Genomic DNA, 21,842 nt, shown 5'->3' on the forward strand with positions numbered 1-21,842 from the left:
AGCGCACATGAAGCACGGCAGCAGGAACCATCAGCAGAGCCAGAGAGGAGGCCTTGTCTCCACGAACACAGTGGGCTCTGAGGTGTAGGGAACAGCAGGAGTGGCGCTCTAGGAGGCTGAGGCAGGCAAGGGTCCCCAGCTCAGGCCAGGTGGGGCTTGCTAGCTCTGGGAGGAAGTGTGTGATTCTTCAGCTGGAGCAGGCTCAGCACAGGTGAGGGTCACCTGCCTCGTCAAGCCCAGATGCTGCAATCAGCATGCAAAGTACAAAGGGGAAGCAGAGATGAGGTGCTGTGTCTGCTCAACTGGTCATGTTGATGAACCTTGGCTTGGATGCTCATGGACCTTTACAGGACTGTGCTTTGGGTTTGACTCTGGTCTGTATCCTGACTGCTGGACCTTCAGACTTGGCTACTTAGATTCACCCTGAACTGTTGTTTCCTGGACTTTGCTTGTGTGACTTGGCCCCCGGACTTAGACTTAGACAACTTTTTTGCTGCCAGGGGTTGAGGACAGTACTGTTTTGCTTCCCACTGTTCCAAACCCTCACACCAACACTTTACTTTCTCTGTAGAATGAGTATTTCTAGGCACACACTTTTTTAAAAAAAGAAAGTAAAATCTGATGTGATAATTTGACTTTGTTCACCTTTTTGTCCCTACTCCTGTCACGGGCAGATCTGAGAGAATGTTCCTGACTCTTTCACAGTGCTATATTCCCTAATATCAAGCAAGGCCATGTTCCTCTGAACCCGCCCTAGTTTCTGGAAATGATTCACCAACTGGAAACTGCTGTATTCGTTTATCAAGCCCTCCAACATACCATCTTTTAGGCAAGGGCAAGTAACATGGCCGTTTTCTTGACCCCGCACTGGAAAGACAGAGCTGAAATGCAAGTTGCTTTAGACAGAGAGGTGCCATGTGGCAGTTTTCCCTCAGGTCCTTCTCCCATTATCACATTGGAATGGTTTGCTGTCCTTGTGGCTGGTGATGTCATGTTTTATGTCTCCACAAACCAGCTCTGTGTTCTTTCCTCATGATGGCCACCATCTTCTGCTCATGAAGCTACTTTTCATTGGCATCTCCATAGCCAGCATTAACACGTGACCTGACTCTGTCTGTATTATAAAACAGAGGTGAGCAGTCTATGCTTCTTGGCCTAATTTCATGAGGCCGTCCCCAACCAAATGACATGTGGGCAGCAAGTCGGGGGGAGGGGGATGAGGGAAAGGGTGGCAGAGAGAAAGAAATGTAGGTATTAATATAAACCATGCTTCTTTTAAACAGCTATGATTTAAGATTTGGCTATGCTGACAGAGGCAAAACGTTCAAGAGATTTGGCAGAACTCCTGTGGATGATTTGCAAACTACCTCCTGTCATTTCTCCACGTTGTCACCTATACCTTGTGTGTCACATTCAATTCCTTAACCCGTTTTCTCATCTGGAAAACCAATTCTTTCTAAGAGGGGGGAAAATAATCCACTAGACAATTACATTTCCAAAACCATTCTTCATAGTTTCTGCAAGAAAATGCCACGTCAGAGGATTTCTTCCACAACACAATGCAGTGCACCTCTTTGCACAAATACACAGCTTTATAAGATTTAAAGAGGATGTTGTTGGCAGCAGCGTCATTCTGGAAGATGTCTGCTTTCTCAATTAGTCAGTAGATATTTTGCATGACTCCAACAACATTGCAAATATCTACCTGCCCCAGGGAGAAACCAGAAAGCTCAAGACACACACAAAAAAAGACAGTAAGACATTAACCACTGTTGGCTGTTTTTATTACAAGGCTCCAGTTAGAAACTGTATGTCAGACCTCATGGTTTTGAATAATTTACCCAGTGGATTGTCTTCACTTAAGCTAAGAGAGCTCAGCATGCCCTTACTGGGGGGAAATAAAATTACACATTTCTCATCATTCTCTTAACATTACAAAATATGCCAGAAAGTACACCAGATTTTGGCTTGTACCAGTTTCTCTTTAGGTAGAATCATAGAATTGTAGAACTGGAAGGGACCCCGTGGGTCATCTAGTCCAACCCTCTGGAATAAAGAATCAGGAATCAAGTAAGCAAGTGCCATATTTAGTAATTAACCACTTCCCTCTCTCCCAGTCCTTTTAGTTTATCCTGACAAAACATGTGAAGACAAACAAGAGGCTTTACATAAATGTTTCCAGTCCAAAAGCATCATGACTATAAAATAACGTTACCGTAAGAGGATCCCCCCAAATCAATTCAACTGGGAAGAGCAATCCTATACTCAGCCGTACACCAAGACGAAAGAGATGCCCCTCTGCCATGCCGGCAGAGCAGCCACCATATCCAATGCATGATCAGCCCAGGAGAGGTGGGAGAAGAGAAATACAAGTAGGAAATACAAAAAGGCAGACAAAATAAGGCCCACAAGCATCCCTGGAAACACTGCTGAAACCCATCACTCAGGTACGGTGCTGGCAATGGGACCCGGGGAGGGAGCCAGTTCTTACAGGCTATTTGTGAGGTCTTGGTTCAATTGGCTGGATCAGAGCGACTGTTCTCGAATGCCAGAGATGGTCACCCTGGCTGCTCCAGGCATGGAGGAACCATTGCTCTGAGCCACCCTCCTCTCACCTCTCTCCACCGCCCATGCAATGACCACCCCGAGTCCTTGCCACTCCCTTTCTATATGGCTATTCTCCTTCCCGCCCTGACCCCCATCTCCTCTCCTCCCTTCCCTCTGCCCAGTTATTCCCTCTGAAAGCTCTTTCCCTAGCAGTCTGTGTCTGGTTCTTTCTTTGGGCCAATGACTTGTCTGTGCTCCCATTCCCCAGGATGTGTGGCCTGCCTAGTCAATAAAAGAAGCATCCCCTTTTTTTACGGTGTGCTTCCCTACAGAGCCAGGTGAGGACGATTTGGAACCTTCATCTCTCCTGTGTAGCAAGTCTCCTCTGCTATAATGAGTTGCTGTTTGCGAACCCCTTCTGCATCCTGGTCCATCGCAAGGTTTCCTCACACACCGAGTACCTATCCCAAACCCATGGGGTGCTCTACAACCAGCTTCCCATACAGGTGAGGCAGGGTAGGCAATGGGCCCCTTGGGTGCACTTCTTCCTGTGGCTTTTGTGCCCCTTTGTGACCTGCTAACAGCCCTCTGCTTGCCCAACCTGGATTGGCCATACTGCGCTAGCTCACACAACCTGAAAAGAGGTCCAGCACCCCTTTTCCTGTCTCATACTGAGGCAGCAAGGGAACACTATCCACGGTCTGTTTCCCCTTAGCCCTACTATGTGATAACGGGGTTCCTTGCAAAACACCTTGGATGGGGGGGGTGAGTCTGGGAACATTATAGACATTTTTTTCACCTATAGCTAAGGCAGGAGTGCGTTGGGCCTCCAGAGGTTTCCCATCCCCATGCTAAGGGGAGTGTGTGAAGGTGAGAAAAGTTGTGGGGGGCAGTCGCAGCAGTTACAGTTTGCATCATGTGCTCCCCCTTTCCTAGCTTGCTTACGTGAGTCCCAAGGAGCAGAGTGGAGTTTGGTGTTTGTGTCCGGTGCCCCAAGGCGAGTGACCTAACAGGGTTTGAAGCAGAGAAGAGCTAGCAAGGTGCTCAGCACCCTACGAGTGCTCTGGGGACAGGCTGTTTGCCAAGTGTTCCCTTTGCGGGTGAACTGTCTGTTTCCCCTCAACAAAGCTCCCCATTTTGGGATGTTAACTATGTGTGACTTGAGGCCAGAGACCTATCGTTTGAATTGTGGACTTCCTAGGTCCGGTTGATAGGCTGGCGGTGCTGTGCTGTGAAATGGACGCCAAGTTACACCCAATCTAGGACTTCAGTTTGTCAACATGCCACTCTCTGGACTGTGGGAAGTGTCAGGGTGCAGCTCAGCTTCCACTGTAGGCTGATGTACCTACATGAGAAAGGGTAGATAGAGAGGAAAGCTTCCTAGACTGTCCACCTTGTGCTGACGGGTTAATCTTCCTTCAGTGTTAGGCAGATAATCTTAGGTTTGCTGATATCACATCCTACCTTCCTCCTTTGTCTCCATGCCTCCTCTTAGAGCAGGTGTACTTGGAGCTCTCTCTCTCGCTTTCCTGTTGGCTCAGTGCATCTCCACCTTAGTTAGAGCTTTCCTACCAACATGAATCCCCTAAAATAAACATTAGCTTTCCTATGCTCCTAGACCCAGAGTCTCTCTGTGACTGTATGCAGGGTAGAATGTGCTCCTCTCACAGGGATTCCGAATTCAGCTCAACGTCTGCTGAGCATTCCACTCCAAAGTAATACAGGTGTTGTCGTCAACAACCCTCAGCATCCTTTGACCATTTTGGGCTGTACTGGCTGGGACTTCTAGGAAATGGGAGTCCAACATCAATCTGGAAGGTAACGCATTGGCTCCCCTTGCTATACTTTGCCATGGTTCTCGATATGGGAGCAGATAGTTTTCCATTGTCCGCCTTCCATTAAAGCCAGTGAGAGAAAAACTCCCTCTGCTGAGTCTGTGGCTGACGTGTGTTGCACTGTCGAAAGGAGTGTGGCAGTGGATTAAAGGAGTATATGATATAATGCTAAGTGTGCTCGCCCCCCCCCCTGAGCTGCCCATGCCCTGGCCACATCTTCTTCGCCAGTGAAATTACTCCATCAGTTCTGCCAACATATGAGGGGAGTTCGGCTGGTGTATCCGCCTGGCCAAGGGTGTATTTGGCGTTCCACCAGCATTTGGGGACGTCTTCCAGATCCTAAAGCTCCTTAAGCCGGTGGATCTTTCGTATAGGATTGCGTCCCTATAGTGACTCCACAGTAGGGAAGGAATTGCTAAGAAACCTACCAAGATCTGGGCATCCGTATCTCTCTGTAAACATTTTGAGAAGGTTTATTACATTTCCAGAAAGGTTAGGTGTTTACAGCAGGTTTTTGCGCTACATTTTTATATACTGTAATAAATATATAACAGTGCCTGGGTTCAGTTCCATCGCACATTTGAAATTGAGAAGAAAAAAATAAAATAAATTGCCCATTATATATAACAACATTCCCTTTCGCTTCATGAGTGGTCGTATCTAGGTGTAAACAAAACGGAGCGAGTCATTCCAGATGAGCTACATCCAAAACCGGTGGAGGGTTTCATGATGAACTGCAAAGGCCCTGGCAGTGAGTACCTGAAAGAAAGGAAGGAAAGCATGAGAATTCCACAAATATATTCATTTCAGTAACATGAAATCGCTGAACAAGGGCACAACCTAGTAGAGGGATGTGTACTGGTTCCTTATAAGAACCCCTGCAGCATCGGTAAAATAATACCTTCATTTATTGGCTGGCTAAAATAAAGGTGTTAAGTTACTGGCACTGTGATTTTTAGGCACATCTAAGGGCAGAACGCTACCACATCCAAGCACGTGGAGATGAAGAGGTGTGGTGGGCACACGCTAGGTAGAATCCAACCACCTATTTTTAAAAAAAACCAAAACAAAACACAGAAGTTGATTTCTTGTTTCCCACCCTAGTGTGACCCTGATTTGGAAGCCTCTGCAACATGAGCACCTTGTCTTCAACTGTGAAGTGGTACTCCATCTACAGCAGCGGTTCTCAACCTGGGGGTCCCCAGATGATGTTGGACTATAACTCCCATCATCCCTGAGCTCTGGCCTTGCCAGCTTGGGGTGATGGGAGTTGTAGTTCAACAACATCTGGGGACCCACAGGTTGAGAAAAGCTGATCTACGGTCTTGTAGATATCGCCAGGACACCACATGCAGGATCAGGATGCTTCTTCTGCCCCAAACAGACATGTCTTATTGAGGAGCTGATCGGTAATAAATCCCTATCTGTGAGAGGTATGCCTGCCCATTTAGGAGATTCATCTCTTTGGGGAGGGTTTTCTTGCAGGATATGCGTATGTTGGTCAGTAATGTTCAACTCTAGGGTGGGGAACCTCTCAGCTTCCAGATGTTGCAGGAGTACAACTCCCTAATCATTGCCCGTTGTGGCTGGGGCTTAAAGCAGTTGGAGTCCAACAGCAACTGGGGGGGGGGTGTCACAGGTTACTCTTGCCACTACTCTCTGCTCTGCCCCACTGGCTGCATTTGAAACAATGGACCAAAATATCCCCAAACATAAGAAACTGAAACAAGTTTTGCCTCGTGCAAAACACTCCTCCAAGAGGCGTTTGCATGCCAGAGTAGCACATATGTTCATATAATGTGGTGGCCCTCCAAAACCTTTGGACTACAATTCCCATCAGCCCCATCCAACGATGAAAGATGATGGGAACTGGAGTCTAATAAAATTTGGAGGCTGGGGAAGGCTGATATAACTATACACTTACATTTAACAGCTGTATTTCTTTGGTCTTGGGGAAGTGAAGCAGGCCAGTTAGTCAACGGGGGATAAAGGGACTGGCGTGAAATGTTTGGGCTGCTGGATTTTTATTATTATTATTGCATTCATTTTAATGTAAAGTTTGCTTTACATTTGAAAAACTGGGCATTTGAAACTCAAAGAAGTCCTGGCCAATTTTTTATGATTTGCAATTGCAAGGTTATGAACATTGTTGATCTAACTTGCATTCAATTAAATTTTGTCTCCATGCCGACATAGCAACACAGGGCAATGTGTATGTAACTATTATAAATAACTATTATACCTAAAAACTATTATACCAATCTGGGGAAAGAGGGGAGGATTTTTTTACGTTTCACAAACCTCCCTCAACACAGAGGACTAGAAGGATGTTTACTTCTGCTGCAATCCTATACCCGCTTATTGGGGAATAAGTCAATGAGGCTAACTTCTGGAAAGACATATATAGAATTCAGCTGTTAAATTTCTCCCTGCTATGCTAATTTCCTAAGTATAAGGAATTTCAAATATGGCTGAGCATTCAAGTGGGCATTCCTCCCACCTGCTTTGAAGTTATACAATCCCAAAAGGGATGTACCACCACATGCCCAACAGGTAGGTCTTTTATCAGTCGAGGAGGATGGAGAAGAAAATCTGAGTGGAGATAAGTCAAGAAATTTGGGAGACGGGTGAAGGCTTCAAAGTGTTAATCACTCTGGAGAAGGGAAGGTGGGAGATGGGACATTGATGAGCTGAGATTGAAGGGGAGATTTTTTAAAACAACAACATCGTAGTGCAATGTATTTGTTGCCTGCAGAACCAAGTCATTCCACACCTGTCATCTAGGGCAGTGTTTCCCAACCGGTGTTCCGCGGCACACTAGTGTGCCGCGAGACGTTGCCTGGTGTGCCGTGGGAGGGAGGCGGGCGAGGCGGGCGGCGAGAGGCGGGGCGGCGAGGAGAGGCCGCCCAGCGCGGGGCTCTCGCCGTCTGCCTGCCTGGCTGCCTGCGTGGCGCTGACGTCACGGGGCTGTAACGTGCCCCACATAGGCACACGCGGGGCGGCGAGCTCCCTCCCACATCCCATCGCCGCTCGCTTTGGCCGGCCTACTGGGCTGTCGCAGGCGGAAGGCCTGTGCATGCGCGAGGTTTTCGCGCCTTCGGGATTCCCTTCACGCCTTCCTCCTCCCGGGTCCTTGAGAGCGCGGGAAGCGGCAGCGCGAGACCGGCGTTGAGCCTGGTAGGTATTGCCCTTGCCAAGGCAGTCATTTGGGAAATGAAAACTTGCAAAGCAAGCAACCAGTTCAATCTGAAGTACGTGTATGCTTAATATCCTGTATCTGAAACCTGTTCTGCCCCCTCCCCCACACTTGGTGCCATTTTCATCTACACATGCAGCAGAGTAAGTTGACCCAGAATAGTACCAATTCAGATGGCAGATGGGAGAATGACAGTGCTGAATGCTTTCCCATGTAGAACAGTCCCTGCAAATAAAAACCTAGCATATTTGGAAGAGGGATGCTAGCCTAACCATTACCTTCTATGCTGTTACTATGTTTTTATTTTTTTTTTACATAAGTAAAAAGTGACCTTTCCCCATCTGGCATGGTGGTGTGCCTCGAGATTTTTTTCATGAAACAAGTGTGCCTTTGCCCAAAAAAGGTTGGGAAACACTGATCTGGGGGCATCCTCCACACTTAAGTGTGATAGACGCGCATGCAACCTCGTATATGCACGGAACCAGGAAATGATTAAATAATTCAATCCAAACCTGGAAATGGGGAAAGAGACCTGGAGAGTCTTTGTGCCTCATAAGGAGACCCTCCCCAGAGCCTGAAGAGGATGTCAGTGAAGGGGGAGGAAGCCCCAAAGAAACCAGAGGCTATCTAGTTGTGGATATTTTTGGATACAGTCTTTTGGGTATAGATTGAAGAGAGAGCGACAGAGAGGATGTTTAGAGGGTGCTCCCCACCTTTCGCGATTTCACTTAGGCACGTGGGGGCCCAGAAGTGGGGTGATGCCTGTACTCCACAGCAAGAGCCAGTCTCACCAGGTATTTCAAAGATGCATTCCTAGCAGTTTGAGAATGTTGGTGCCCGTGCCATGAGCGCTGCCCGCTTGAAAAGGCTTCCTCTGGACCCTTCTGCACTTGGGAAATGCTAATCACACTGGCCAGTTTCAACACCTCGAAGACACGAGCAGCTTCTAGGAATCCACCCGGCACTTACAACTTCCCCCCCCTTTTTTTTTAACAGGGAATGCTGAAAATATACTCCCCTCCAGGTCACATATCACTCACATGGAATTCACCTTTCCACCCCTGCGCTCAAACCACAAATTGTGGTTTCTGCGAAAAGACCATCTTTAACCCCAGCTACTGCACGCAGTGTGGCTGTCCTTGTGTAGTGTCCAGCATCTCTCAGGACAAGAGACACAAGACTTCTATCTGTACCAAATGCCTGCACAATTTTTGTACTGCTTTCTGAAGTTTAAAAAACAGCCACCCTCTGCCACATCAGCCATATCTATATTGATCATCCATCCATCCCTCTTCCAATTCAAGAACCATTCCTCCAGTTTTGTCACACAATGGAATGCTTAACTCTCTTCTCTATTTTTATATAAAGGGGCAACCGGGCTTCTGCCTCCCTTTATCTTGCTGCAGCAGCAACAGGATCAGGTCGAGCGAGGGCAAAGAACTAAGGATCAAGCGGTTCCCGTTACGAAAATAAACAAATGCCCGCACAAAGCCCTACAAGCCAGAAACGCCATTAACACATTTAGGTACATTAGACTAAACCGGACTGTTATTTAATGAAGTTGTGACATAACCACCACCTCATTATCATGATTTTAGCAAATTGCTAATTTGCCATTCATCAATGACTACTCTGATTTATTTGCTTAAAAAGCAGGCAATAAGCAGAAGGGGAACTGGAATAAAATCATACAAACAATAATTTATCACGCATTGTCTAATGATCACCCTTTAATCTATTTCCCATTACGGATGTACTATAATTACGGGCAGTTATTAGATAAATGCGCCAAAAGTACATAAAAATAACACCTACACTAAGTGGAAGCTGCGTGACGAGCAATGCATTATGCTAGAATTGATTGCCACGACCGCACATAAATAGAGCCCACTGTTAGAAAAGGGTTACATCATGGAATGGGAGCCCTATTGATGAATGAATACTGAGCACACTCTGAAACAGTCGCGATGATTAATCCTACAAAATTACTGGGCAGCGCCATGAGACTGTATGATGAAGTCAAGCCATTGCTTCCCAAGGCCTCTCGCGAATTTAATGCAAACAAAGACCCCGTTCTAGTGGGACATTGTGAATGTTCAGGGTTTCCTTCCTACAAGACCAAATCCAACAAAGTGTGTAAAATGGCAGCGTTACTGCCTCAGGGTGCATTCAAAGACCATTAAATAGCCAATGGAAAGACTGTATTCTTTCTAATGTCACTAGGTTAGGGAGGAATTCTGAGTTACACCAAAGTGTGTGTGTGAGTGGGGGGAGCTCTGTAAAAAGTTGAAAAATAAAAGGGAGGGTGTTTTTAAGAAATCACACTGTCCTTACAAATGAAACAACCCTCTCTGTGGGATTTCAGCAGGCGGAGTTCAATACAAGAGGTATCTTCATGCTTTTTGCGAATAGATGACGGTTAGCTACAGTGCGTAAGGCTGATCTGTTTGATCCGAGCACATAATTTCCATTAAAATAATTCCTTTTTACATTAATGATGAAAAGCAAGAACAATCTTTGGTCACAGCTGATCAAAATTAGATTACTTCTCTACTGTGATAGCATATTAATACCACACATGTTTTGTTTTGCTGCAGCAGAGTTCTCTCTGCCCTACCAAATACTTCTCTCTCTTTTTTCCAGCTGGAATTAATTTACTTCCACACTGGTGGAAAGAATTACACGATAAAACAGCAAGCAAACTTCAGATACCCGAGGAACAGGTCTGACACCTATTGTCTCGAATAATGCTAAAGCAGCCAGCTCAGCCTTAAGAAGGTTTTTGGATTTATAACTCTGCAAATAGATGCAATCTGTAGGAATTGCAGGTATCGGTTACCTACAGGAATTAAAATTGCTGCCCTGAATGCTCCCAAATAGCCTGGGCAAAGGCATTAAGCAGCATAAGCCATAACACTCCATGTTAATGCCTTTAGGTCGCAACCACTGGTTAACCAGCGTTCCAGATGTCAAAAGGCTGATATTCCCTTCAAAGCAGAAGCACTTTTATAGCTCCATGTTGATTCACTCCACCCATGCTCAAAAACAGCTCACTTAAGAGCCACCACAGATAATGGGTGGTATCCAACTAACATGTCCGGTCAGCTCAAGGATTTATGCTTGTGCAACAAAACTTTCCTTCCCTTGTCTCACCCCCACCCCCCACCCCACCCGCGCACACTCTGCGCTTCCCCTCATCAGCTTCAGAGGGTTGGGGAAACCCTGGAACAGATTTAAAGCATTTACACCTGAAAGTGTACACTCATCAAATGCACACTATATTATAGGCATCCCTACAGGCAGCTGTGGTTACAACTGCCTCCTGACTTTATGTGCAGTGTCTTGTAACATGGCCCTCAGCTGAACTGAACGGGTTGGAGAAAAAGGGTTCTAAAAATAAAAATGAAAAAAGGCGCCACACTTGGCATAAGAAAGACAAAGGGGAGTTCCTCAGGAGCAAGCCTAAACTCTGCTCCATTAAAGATTTTCGTTAGTCCTTGTAGGCCAAGGGTGGCTCATGTAATCCACAAAGAGGACCAAGTTAGGAAGCATCTTTGAAGAGAGGGATCAAGATGCATAAATAAGGACAAGAATGGAGATGTCGTGCAGAATAAATGAGCTGAAATAACAGAAATGGATTAATACGACAGTGCAAAGCGTAACTCGGTGCAGGAGGGAGCCTGTGCCATTTTTAAAAGCCAGCTCTTCAGGCACTGCAGTAATGTTTTCTCTGCCATTTTTTCCACAAGATTTATATACCGCTTAGACTGTAATAAAACCTCAAACCAGTTTTAGGGGAGGCCACTCAAGGACAGAGAAGAACGTTCACCCTGTGCCTGCACACAGATGTGTCATTTGCACCAACACAGATAGCTGGATAGAAATTAAACTGGAGTCAAACTTATGCAGAGTGGTAGAGCAGTATGAAGTTCAGCAAAAACAAAACAAAAAAACCTTCCTGAATTACATGTGGAGAACCCTGCATTTCGAAACCCTTAGATCAGGCATGGCCAAACTTGGCCCTGCAAATGTTTTGGGACTACAATTCCCACAATCCCTGACCATCCCTGTTAGCTAGGGATGATGGGAGTTGTAGTTCCAAAACATCTGAAGGGCCAAGTTTGGCCAGGCTTGCCTTAGATGAACAAAAAGAAGGTACCTTATTCAGAGACAAACCACTGAGCCATATAGCCTAATCCTGTCTCTTTCAACAACCAGCAATCGAACACTCTCTTTTCACTGACGATGTCAAGACCTTCTTATGCAAAAAAATGCCTAGCATCAAAAAATGACAGCCCATTTCCCAAATGCTCATTCGTCCATGAGACACGCACTTCTACACCCAAATCTGATTTTGGCCATTTCAAGTTTACGATCTGTGAGACCTAAATTTGTCTTTTTGTGTAGTTTTGTTGTGCATGGAAAAAAAGGAGGTGGGAAGAGAAAGTAGACACATACTTTCCTATGCCCACTTGAAAAGCAGTTTGGCGAATGCACCTAGAAAACTATCTGTTTTCCCTTCAATAAGAGCAGAAGCAGCCATGCTAGAATCCAGTCTTGAGATCCGAGAATTGACAAGCGACGATTAAAACTCATTTCCAATGGAAATGCTGGCGACTAAATGCATGCTTGGTTAACTGCCAGGAAGAAATGGAAAAGGGACATATAACACTAAAATTTCTGAGTATTTAAGGGTGGGGGGCCATTTTGCAGATAGGAAGTTAAGGAGAGGAATCCAATGAGCAGGTCTCAAAATGCTTTGGGTCTTATCACAAGATAAGCAGGTTTAGAGAAACAGGAATTCCATTTCCTCTCCTCCTGTACCCCCTCAAAAAACAACCACCATGCAACAGGGGGTCCCTCAGCACTCTGGAGCCTATTTTGAGGGCATTTGGGGAGCTGAAAAGGACGGAAGAGGAAGCTGTGTTGCATTCATGGAAGTCTGTTGTGCAAGAGGAGCTACAAGGCTGTTGCATACAGCTCTTGTAGGTCATCTATAAGATGGTGGAATTCTGATCCCAAGAGACCAGTGCTCATCCCTGTTATCTTTCCTAAGACAAATAAGAGTGTTTCTTTTTAAGCTAGGGTTTTCTGTGAATTTCTAGTGGAGCTGCTCTTCCTCTCCTCCTCAGTTTGTTTGGGGAATTATTATTATTTTAAAGCCAACGTGTGATATGGCATGGTCATTTTGAAAAGCATGATGTTGCTACTTTATCCCTGCTTTGCATATTCTGCCGGCTTTAAACTTAGGCCGCATCCAAAAGAACCACAAGTTACAGGGTTTCGTCAGGAAGCTAAGGGACAGGCACCAAGTGGAAACAAAGCAGTAGGACACCAGGCGCAAACCCGACACCTTCATGAATACAGTGGTACCTCGGGTTAAGTACTTAATTCGTTCCGGAGGTCCGTTCTTAACCTGAAGCACCACTTTAGCTAATGGGGCCTCTTGCTGCTGCCGCGCCGCCGGAGCACGATTTCTGTTCTTATCCTGAAGCAAAGTTCTTAACCTGAAGCACTATTTCTGGGTTGGCAGTGTCTGTAACCTGAAGCGTATGTAACCTGAAGCGTATGTAACCCGAGGTACCACTGTACCATGCTGAATGCACAATAATGGGTGTTGTGTGTTTTTTAAAGATGTCTGGCAGGGCCCTCAATCTCACACACAAATGAAGCACCAGCTAAAGAAAAACAAACTCACACTTCACATAGCCTGGAGTGGTTTTGCATCGAAAGGCTCCCTCATGTGGTGGAAGCACTCCATGACTTATGAGAAAGTCTAGACAGGAGACTGGCAGAATCCCACACTTGTTCCTGGCAGTTCTAGAATGGCTCTCTGGGACTCATGGTCCTTTCCGACCAGGCAAGACAGTGCTTCTAAGCCATCACTTCAGGGCTGATTTGTTGAGTGTGCAGAAGAACATATTCATTTAAAATCAGGGGTGGGGAACCTGTGGCCCTCTATAGACTTCAGGCCCCATCCTCCCTGACCACTGGCTGGGTGTGATGGAAGTCAGAAATCCAACATCTGAGGGAGGGCCGCATATCCCTCACCCCATTTATATGGGCCTGTTGTTCCACAGTCTGTTTTCGTGAGGGAAGAAATGAGCAAGCTCCCTTGCAGTGGATTGCCGTACGCTAAAGCAGGGTTTCCCAAACTTGGGTCTCCAGCTGTTTATGGACTACAACTCCCATCACCCCTAGCTAGCAGGGCCAGTGGTCAGGGAAGATGGGAATTGTAGTCCAAAAAACAGCCAGAGACCCAAGTTCGGGAAACCCCAAAAGTATGCCCTGTAAACAACTGCTAGGCTGAAACATCTGTTGATGTGTTATTTGTGTGCTTTCCAACCTGAGATTGGAAAAAAAAATTAAAATACATAGAGCAACCTAATCAAATCCTTGCCACCCTGCATTGCAATGAATGTTAGATTATACGAAGCCAAAATAAAGGAGGTGTGCATACCTTGTGTCATCCCAGTCTGGGTAAACGCCAGTGAGGGACCCTCTGGAATCGGCAGAGTATTTGTAAACCACTAGCAGGCACTGTTTACAAAGATCTACTATTCGTTGGCAACACTGGATCTGATCGTCAGTCACCGCTTCTGTGCTTCTACTGAATATCGTCTCCCAGGAGCTCCTGTTGGCATGGAAACAGACATGACCTCATGTTTTCTGTCACAAATGGCAATCTAAAAGCTTTCCTGCTCTACAGGAGAGATTTAGCCATGGAAGAAGGAAGAGGAATAATGCACGACCTTGCCCGTTTACAGTAAAGAGCCTACCCTATTTCACCAGCAGACGGTAGGAAATATAAAACACAGATGAGTAGGTTAACCTTCGGCTTTCGGGGGGGGGAGGGAGAAGCCCACAAGCCAGTCGTTCGGCGAGTGTCTCGAAGCTTCAATGGCAGAACCCTTTAGTGTCAGCAGAAGATACACCACATCAACGTCGCTTTCATAAAATGAGGGCGCAGATCAAAGGTTTGTGCAACCACCTGAAGTCTCCGACGGAGCATCATAACAGTTGCTGAACAAAAGCATGACTGGAATATAGACCTTCATGTTGGACAGCCATTATATTAGCTTATAAAGGGAATAACAAAAGCAATGTTTTACTGGAATAAAAAAACAACAACAACCCTAAATGTGATGTGTCTGTAAAGGATCCTTGCTGCTGAGTTGGATCCTCAGGAGAAGCATCCAACTGGATAAGCTTTGGTTGGTACATGCCAGACATAAGAGTGGATGGCCCAGTTTTTGCTCATCGAAGTCACAAAGCTTGCCCTTCTATTCTTACCAGTGGATTTCCCAATATATTGGTCTGATACGTGGACCAATAGATCCCAATTCTGGCTGCTTGGAAGCCTATTTTGGCATTGTTGTTTAGTCGTTTAGTCGTGTCCGACTCTTTGTGACCCCATGGACCAGAGCACGCCAGGCACTCCTGTCTTCCACTGCCTCCCACAGTTTGGTCAGACTCATGTTTGTGGCTTCGAGAACACCACCCAACCATCTCGTCCTCTGTCGTCCCCTTCTCCTTGTGCCCTCAATCTTTCCCAACATCAGGGTCTTTTCCAGAGAGTCTGCTCTTCTCATGAGGTGGCCAAAGTACTGGAGCCTCAGCTTCAGGATCTGTCCTTCCAGTGAGCACTCAGGGCTGATTTCCTTAAGAATGGATAGGTAATCAGTCCTGAGTACTTACTGGAAGGACAGATCCTGAAGCTGGGACTCCATTTTTTAAGCGCTGTTTAATAAATATGTGCATGAACTGATGTTTACCAGAGAGAGTATTTGTGCAAACATGCTTAGGGTTTCACGGCCGGTCTCTCCCAAAAGATAATGTACTCCACAGTTGCCTTTTCTTCGCCACTGGTGCTCTAATGGCTGGGGGTGGGGTGGGGTGGGGAGAAGCAACTCAAAAGTGGATTGAAGGAAGATTTGGATCCTGCATATTCCCTCAACACATCCCTAAGAAGGGAGGGGAAATAAATATGCCAGGCCCTGGAGCTGCCACACTTCTTTCCCGTCCAGCCACACATACACATGCCTCTCTTGCCCAAGCCAACATCCACTTTGCCTGCCATAGGGACAGAGCAGCAGGGATTCTAGCTGCAAAAGTTAAGGCAGCCAAGCAGTAAAACACCCTAATCTGTGCGGTCTCAGCTCAGACCATTACATTGAACAGGACACAGCTGCTGAGGAGTCCAAGGAGGTCTTATCCATCCTTATCAAAATTCTAAACCATCACCATTCTAGGACCGGAAGAAAATTCTGAGAACAGTTAAGATTTAGTAAGGAACTCACTATGAGAAAATAATAATAATAATAATAAACCCGCAGCAGAGACAAGACAAAAAGAATGGTGCTTTTAAGTTAAGGAAAGCCATGACAGTTACAAGGTAATATATTGCTTCTTACCCTGAATTGCAGAAACAGTTCCACAGACCTTGACCATGGCTCCATAGCAGGCGATTAAACACACGATTAAGGAGTCGGTACAAATGTAAACATTCAACATCTGAAACTCCCCAGACACGCTGCAGAACTGAGCGGGTGCTCGCTTTCACAATATCTAAAACCTGGAAAAAAGAATTATAGTAAGCAGATAAATAAATAAATTAAGGAATACTTCAAAAACAAAAACTCAAAGACCAATGTTGTGCCAGCAAGCCTCTAGGAATAAATACTTAAAATACCAATGACAAAAAGACGACGATGAAAGGCTAGGTTTTAAAATTTGACACATGGTTATGGCAAGTGCCTGCAATCGAAACAAATGAGATCAGATCAAAATTTGATTAGGCGTGTGAAGAACATTTTATCTCACCCATTTGCGAAGAGAATAACAAAAGTACTTTTTGTGGATAGGAAAGGGATATTCATAAGGAGGATGAACAGGTTTCGACAAACTGCGTACACTTTGATTTCTCTGAATTGTGTATCAAAACTTTCTGCTAATCACAACTAATCACTCCCACAGGGGTGCTTCCAGACTTACATAATTTGAGTGGTGAGCCCATTTACCATGTTTTGCTGAGATGTGTTTGGGTTTTTTCTTAAAGGATCGACTTCAAAGGAACCCCATTCTTCCTCTTTTTCAGCCTAAAGCAGCTAAACCCAGCACTGAGAAGCCTGCAATGTCATGAGGCCAATTCCCCTCCGTCTCCAGAGCAGGTTTTCAACTTTTACAAAACCTGAAATGTTGGCTGCATTTGCAGGCGTTCTTTGTTTTTAAATAAAGCAAGGAATGAACGTTCAGTTGAATTAATTTTGTGCTGCACTTTGTTGTTGTTGTTTTTAAAAAAGGCAAACAGCCTGTGCTTGACACACAGAGGAAGGAACGAAATAACCAAGCAATTAATTAGCATTTCATTTGCTGATCATTATATTGCCGGCAGTTTAAGCACAGGTAAAAAAAGGGCTCGCCCCGTTGCGAAAATATATACTTCTGGTTCCTGTTTTCGGTTACTCGAGTACCGGGAGGAGGTCTCCTGGTGGGACAGAACCACAGCAATAGCCCCCAAACAACAGCAGCACTGTTGCTTACTAGTAAGAGGAGGGAGAGGGAGGGGCGAGAGGGAGGGGAGACGTCAGGGCTGCTTGAATGAATGCACCACTGCGAGGACCAGCCAAGGCATTCGCACAGCCCCTACCTAACCCCATTTTCTCCTGGTAGGTGGCAGACGATGCTGCTGTCAGGAATCTATTGCTGTGGCTCGCCCCTCTGGGAGAACCACTCCTCTTCTTCACCTACCCTTAATTGCATTTTACAGACTAGAACCACTCCTCTTCTTCACCTACCCTTAATTGCATTTTACAGACTAGCACTACAGTGCTTGTTTTCAAAGTTTCAGTGCTGTCTTTCCATCTAAAATAGTGCCCACATCCAGTTTAACAGAAGGAAACGATGGTCTAACGTAGCCAAACCCTATACCGTGGTACCTCGGGTTAAGTACTTAATTTGTTCCGGATGTCCGTTCTTAACCTGAAACTGTTCTTAACCTGAAGCACCACTTTAGCTAATGGGGCCTCCTGCTGCCGCCGCGCCGCCAGAGCACGATTTCTGTTCTCATCCTGAAACAAAGTTCTTAACCTGAAGCACTATTTCTGGGTTAGCAGTGTCTGTAACCTGAAGTGTATGTAACCTGAAGCGTATGTAACCCGAGGTACCACTGTACCATGCTGAATGCACAATAATGGGTGTTGTGTGTTTTTAAAGATGTCTGGCAGGGCCTGAAGCGTATGTAACCCGAGGTACCACTGTACGCTATTTTTTAAAAAACAAACAAACTGAACTGGGAATTTCTTACCACTGTGTTTGGCTTATAAGAGAAGCCGGGGAGAAAAGAGCTGCTAGGTTCTCGCATAAACTCTAATTTGCTTTTCCACTTTTTGTGTGTGTTTCAACATGTACCACACAGTCACCAAGCTCAATCCAATCTTTTCTGCCATTCAGCATAGTTCTACCTCTTTTTCACAACCCAGCTAATAATGTAACTGTGGGCCATAGGGCTGGTTTCTTGGACTAAGGTTGCAATGCCAAACCCGCTTACTTGGGAACAAGCACTAAAGAACTCAGTGGGACTTACTTCTGAGTAAACATCTATGGGATTGTTCTGTGAGTGGCATAGCAAGGGGCTTTAAACGGGCGTGTGAACTTTTGCCACAGGAATCTACCCCGGGGATACATGCAGAGCTTGGGAAGATAAATTGAAACTCCCTTCACATGAAATCAACTCACTTTGCCTTAGGACACTAGCTTCCTCATTTCAATTCATTTCAGTGTGTTGACTACAAGTCACTGACTCAGTTCTTGGCACAATTAACTTATCAATTCCAATCTTCTGTAAATGAGGGTTAGAGGTTCATAGGCTAAACGCTGGACCAACAGCTTCCACTCAACATCAAAATGTGAAACCATAAGCATAAGATGATTGCAGGGACCGTTCTGTGCCTCTAAGGCTAATTGCATATGAATTTAACTAAAGATTCTGATTTCAAGAGGAACTTATTTAGGAAGGCATTCAGCCAAAAAAGCAGGGGGAGGGAAGCTGGCAGGGTGGGGAAGGTAAATTAGCACTTCTTAAATAGACCAATATAGACGGATGTCAGGATGCACAGAAGCCTGAACATCCACAGGTAAGTTTATATACAATGTATAGGAATTAAGATTCACAAGGGGAAAGGCCACTGCACAATTTTTGCAATTGTGTTTTCTATTGTGATCTCCACCCTCTGCGAAAAGAAAGGATATTTTGCCCCCGAAACATGAAAGATTGTAGAACAGCACGCATATGTGCTTTATAACTACAATATGATGTCATTTATAAAAGAAAAAGAAAGAAGTAGTCCTTATTTATTTATTTTTTGTTACTTCCCTGCAAATTGCAGATTACAGTCAAGATGAAAGGTGCCGAAATCGGAATACAAAACCCCCAAGGCAGACCGCACTGTGAACCCGGCTCAAGCAGAACCTTCATGAGAACAATCTCTCCACATTTAAGCGCCTACACAAGGAAGCCTTGCCCTTTTGATCCATCTCTATTTTTTTATGGCAGGCAGATTGCGAGGCCTGCTTTGCACAGCCATTTTTACAGGACTAAACTGTGGCTGATATTAACAGCTCTGCTTGTGAGTGGAAGGGATACGAAAGTCCTGAGATCCGCTCCCACAACGATCACATGTACCTCCTGTGCGCAAGGACCCAGGAGAAAACTCTCGCCTAACTACCCAAGCTTGCAAGATAAAACCTGCACATAGTTTTCTTGCTAAGGTGACCTGCTCAAGTCATGCCGCCATTTGTCCAACTATTAATACTTTCCAATGTACTGCACCTTTGTACATCTTCTGGGCAATAATACATCGTCTCCAGCATTGCATCCTTGGGAAAATGCGCACAGGCACATTCTCAGATTATCCGCGTTGCCCAGAAGATGTGCAAAAGCCTGCTGGAGAATGCATGCGTTGAATCAGGAAATGTGCATAATGACCTGTCCATGGACAAACAATGTGCATATTCTCCTCGATGATATGTGCATATTAGTCATTCAGCTCCACCTTACCCCTAACACATAAACCAGCAGGTGAAGGACCATTTAGTGTATCTGCCAGGTCACTCTGCAGCCAGAGTGTCTGCCTCCATTTTATATGCTATGCCACTACTAGCCACACCCCTTAATTGAAATCTTTAAAAAAAAGCCTTTGACTATATTTGTTACTGTCGCCTGCCCTTCTCCCTATCAGTTCCCTTCCCAAATGCTGGCATATGGAGAGGCCGAGCTTCTGTACTTTTGCGTCACGCTCGGAAAACCTTGGGCCTCAAGGTCAATGCGAAACCTTAAGCAATCTGTTTAACTGCATCCTTAAAAATGACTCTGATTGCTCAAAGAGGTTAGGATTAAACACACGGAGAAGCCTACGGCAAGGCACTGCTGCCAAAAGACGTCGAGAGCTCATCAGCGCTTCAGGTAATATTAGCCCCCTGAGTCATCAGGCATGTCTTTGCAAGCTGAACAAAGACATCCGCCATTTGCAGAAGTGCCATTTTTCTTCGTAATGACCTAGTATATCATCTTGACCCAGACTGTGTGCCTGGGGTACCACTTATACTTGTCAGTGGAAGAAAGCAGATACACTTACTGTTTGGGTGTGTGTGTGTGTGTGTGTGTGTGTGTGTGTGTGTGTGTGTATTCATCCTACACAGAAAACACAGTCTACAGTGCTTTTAAGAACAGCCTTGCACTGGAGAAAACTGGATGGTTGAAAGTGCAGTTCTAAAGAGCTATGCAAGAGGAAGCAGAACTACAGACTGCACAGGAATCAGTGCAATCAGTGAAATACTTCTAACCTAGTAGTTTATAAAATTGTAGAGTTGGAAGGGACCCCAAGGGTCATCTAGTCCAACCCCCTGCAATGCAGGAATATGCAGCCCTCCCATATGGGGATCGAACCTGCAAGCTTGGTGTTATCAGCACCACTATCTAACCAACTGAGCCATCCAGACTGAGCCCCCCCCAAAAAACCCCTGCTGATGGTGACACTCCAGTTCCTTGGACCAGAGAACTACTTTTGGCTTCCATTACTATAAACCGTGGTTTGTTTAAACTCTTGTTAATAAGAACAAGTCAAGATTACACAGTGGTTTCAGGATCTAATTTGCTCACCAGCTAGAGCTGAAGCAAACCACAGTTTCCAGAGTTCAGGTGCCACAGGGAACAGTGTTGTAGAAATATGATTTTGTTCAAAATCATAAAAACAGTCTCCTCGTTGTAGGTGTGTCAGAGGAAGGAAAGGGAAAGACCTGTGAACGGGATACTTATTGCGGATCATTCTTCTAGTAAGGCACCGTGGTTCCTTGCTACATCTGAACTGACCTATGGATTTGGCAACCTAAATGACCTTTTAAAATGGGCATAATACTTACTGCTTCTTACTGACCTTCAAGAATACCAAATTTTTAAAAGTTCAACTGAGATAAGACATTACCAGATAAATGACTAGTGCAGTTAAGAATTCATTAAAAGTGTTATTTCTAATGGCTAACACACAGTGAGAGGAGTATGCACCACTCACCTTTCTCTGTTTTGCAGAGTCTAGTTTAATTAACCAATATGAAGCCACTTTTGATTTATGGAATTTCCAATTATCCATAATCTGTATAAAAGACAAAAAATATATATATATCAATTAGAATGATGTTATTTCTGAAATCAAACTACTGCCATAGGTACAATGAGATGTTTCTCCGGCGGTGCAACTGCTCTAATGGGGACAAATGCCAGCCACCATAAAGCAAGGGAAGTTACAGCCATGCACATGTGAAAATAGTCTGAAAATAAGCCCATACGGTTAGGGCCAAACTGCGTACCTCCTCATGCGTCCCACTTTTAAAACTGTTGCTTTGTAGCACACATTTGTGGACTGCAAGGTGGGGTTTTTTAATGTATATTAAAAATACAGGGTTAGTCTTTTAAAAGAGGCCCCGTGGAACATATGTATTCTGTATCCATGGAGCCTCTTTTAAAGGACTCACCCTGCACTTCGCAATATAGAAGCCTGTTAAGGATCTGTAGTTCTACTGAGTAGTATTTCAAGCAGTGCCACCAGATAGTGCAAAGAGTAACTGAGAAAGATGGTGGGGAGTGGTTTAAAAACTAGCCGTATGGATGGTGGGTGAAGAAGGGAGAGGGATCATTTGAAATGTCCCAGTTTACAGGTCAAAGGGAAGGAAGAGCAAAAGGAAAAGGAAAACAATACCGTTACACTTAT

At 45.2% G+C, this 21,842-nt stretch overlaps 1 protein-coding gene and 1 long non-coding RNA gene across 6 annotated transcripts in view; one reads left to right on the plus strand and one right to left on the minus strand.

Annotated features, from left to right (window-relative positions):
• Positions 1 to 4,831: 4,831 nt before the first annotated feature.
• TTLL7 (tubulin tyrosine ligase like 7) overlaps positions 4,832 to 21,842 on the minus strand; it is a 74,303-nt gene continuing 57,292 nt past the window's right edge. For all 4 annotated transcript variants that reach the window (XM_081194875.1, XM_081194877.1, XM_081194876.1 and 1 more), the window contains 4 exons: positions 21,147 to 21,227; positions 15,993 to 16,153; positions 14,039 to 14,212; positions 4,832 to 5,141 (listed from right to left, as the gene is read on the minus strand). In XM_081194875.1, the coding sequence (XP_081051001.1) occupies positions 5,027 to 5,141; positions 14,039 to 14,212; positions 15,993 to 16,153; positions 21,147 to 21,227 (531 nt within the window). In that variant the 3' untranslated portion in view covers positions 4,832 to 5,026. The remainder of the gene's footprint in view (positions 5,142 to 14,038; positions 14,213 to 15,992; positions 16,154 to 21,146; positions 21,228 to 21,842) is intronic.
• LOC308587333 lies at positions 14,220 to 16,838 on the plus strand. 2 transcript variants are annotated; one of them, XR_014008318.1, is made up of 2 exons: positions 14,220 to 14,400; positions 16,637 to 16,838. It is a non-coding gene; the product is annotated as an uncharacterized lncRNA (long non-coding RNA). The 2 variants fall into 2 exon arrangements; XR_014008319.1 differs by having other exon boundaries at positions 14,220 to 14,376.

This window comes from Podarcis bocagei (assembly GCF_964188305.1).
Source record: "Podarcis bocagei genome assembly, chromosome: 5".
NCBI classification, from domain to species: domain Eukaryota; kingdom Metazoa; phylum Chordata; class Lepidosauria; order Squamata; family Lacertidae; genus Podarcis; species Podarcis bocagei.